Source organism: Antrostomus carolinensis, unplaced genomic scaffold (assembly GCF_000700745.2).
Source record: "Antrostomus carolinensis isolate BGI_N321 unplaced genomic scaffold, ASM70074v2 scaffold34577, whole genome shotgun sequence".
In the NCBI taxonomy this organism is placed as follows: Eukaryota; Metazoa; Chordata; class Aves; order Caprimulgiformes; family Caprimulgidae; genus Antrostomus; species Antrostomus carolinensis.
The window spans coordinates 78-1,859 of NW_010328612.1; the positions used below are offsets into that span (position 1 = coordinate 78).

At 48.7% G+C, this 1,782-nt stretch overlaps 1 protein-coding gene across 1 annotated transcript; it reads left to right on the top strand.

Annotated features, from left to right (window-relative positions):
• The first annotated feature begins 243 nt into the window (after positions 1-243).
• On the top strand, positions 244-1,654 carry LOC104528338 (zinc finger protein 501-like). Its single transcript, XM_029086044.1, has 2 exons — positions 244-1,546; positions 1,596-1,654. The coding sequence occupies exons 1-2, from the start codon at positions 244-246 to the stop codon at positions 1,652-1,654; spliced, it is 1,362 nt and encodes a 453-aa protein (XP_028941877.1).
• The last annotated feature ends 128 nt before the right edge of the window (positions 1,655-1,782 follow it).

Below are 1,782 nucleotides of genomic sequence, written 5' to 3' on the forward strand. Positions count from 1 at the left end.
GTGACACAGAGTAAGTGTTGGGGACAATTGTGGGGGGGGGGGGGGCATTCTTCATCCTTGAGAAGAGGATGGAGACCTCCAACTCTGGTGACCCACCAAGACCTCATAACCAAGGACATACCAAGAAGCTCCAAGTTATGGGGTGTCCCATTGATGATCCCATGGGAAGGTGGTTTCCAAGCCCACCATTGGGATTGACCCCACCTCTTCTCTGTCATCTCAGGGACATCAAGTGACCCCGAGATGGACACATCAACCACAGGTGACCCCGAGATCGTAGAGTTGGATACAACCACCTTGTTGGGTCACGTGGAAGAAGGTTCATCAGGTGAACAAAGCCCAACACGGGAGACTCTACGTTGGACCGTGGTCCAACAAATCGATTCTCCTGGAAGAACAGGAGGTCGTCGTGGTGGTAAAACCAGATCAGGAGCTGGTACCTTCTCCAATTTTAAGAGCATCATCGTGTTGCAGAAGAGTTACGAGTGTGGAGAATGTGGAAAGAGCTTCAGTTGTAGCTCCCACTTCAGCAAACATCGAAGAACCCACACGGGTGAGAAACCATTTCTGTGTCTCCACTGTGGTAAAAGCTTCAACGTCAGTTCCAACCTTTACCGACATCAACGATCTCACCTGGCTCAACCATCTCCACCACCGAATCCATCTTCACGTCCACGAGGGTTACCATATAAATGTGAAGAATGCGGGAGATGTTTTCGAAGGAATAAAGAGTTGGTGACCCATCAACGTTTCCACACCGGTCGTTTACCTTTTCAATGTGGTCATTGTGGGAAGAGCTTCAGTTGGAGTTCTCATTTCCATCGTCATCAACGTGTCCACACCGGTGAGAAACCATATCAATGTCCTGAGTGTGGGAAATGTTTTAGTCGAAGTTCTCACCTCTACCGTCATCAACGTACCCACGCCGGTGGTCGCTCTTATATCTGTACTTATTGTGGACGTAGTTTTGGTAGCATCCTCCATTTTGATCGTCATCAACGTACCCATAAAGGTCAACGACCTTATAAATGTACTTTGTGCCGGAAAAGTTTTGGTGATGGGTCAACTTTGGTGAAACATCAACGTCTTCATCTAAACGATGGGCTTTTGAGTTGTGAAGAATGCGGGAAAGCTTACGGTTCTCGCGCTCAATATATCCGTCATCGACGTAACCACCACGGTGATGATGGTGGTGGTGATGGTGGTGGTGGTGGTGAGAAACCGTATCGTTGTGGTGATTGTGGGAAGAGTTTTTCATGGAGTTCACATTGGGAAAGACATCAACGGATCCACACCGGTGAACGACCGTATCAATGCGGCGATTGCGGGAAAAGGTTTGGTAGAACATCTCATCTTTATCGTCATCAACGTACTCACGCTGGTGGACAACCTCATATCTGTCCAGATTGTGGCAAGAGTTTCAACAGTACCTTCCACTTCCAGAAACATCAACGTGGTCACGCCGGTATCAGACATTCTTGTCCAGATTGTGGGAAAACATTCGCTGACGGTTCGGCGTTGTCCAAACATCGCCGAGCTCATCAAGGTGAGAAACCATTTCCTTGTCCACAATGTGGTCAACGGTTTTGTATCAGGTCTCATCTTCATCGGCATCTTCGGAATCACCGGCGAGAAGAACCAGCAGAAGAATTAGGAGAAGAAGAAGAAGAAGCGTTGGATGAACTTACACCACGTTGATGAAGGAGAAGTTGGAGTGGGGTGAGGAGGACACACACATGGAGATGAACCCCCTCCAGGTTGTCCTCATGTGTGACCCCCCCC

Coding starts and splice junctions, on each gene's coding strand:
- LOC104528338 (XM_029086044.1), top strand. CDS start 244: ATGGACACATCAACCACAGGTGACCCCGAGATCGTAGAGTTGGATACA. Junction 1,547..1,595: donor ACATCGCCGAGCTCATCAAG/GTGAGAAACCAT, acceptor GTTTTGTATCAG/GTCTCATCTTCATCGGCATC.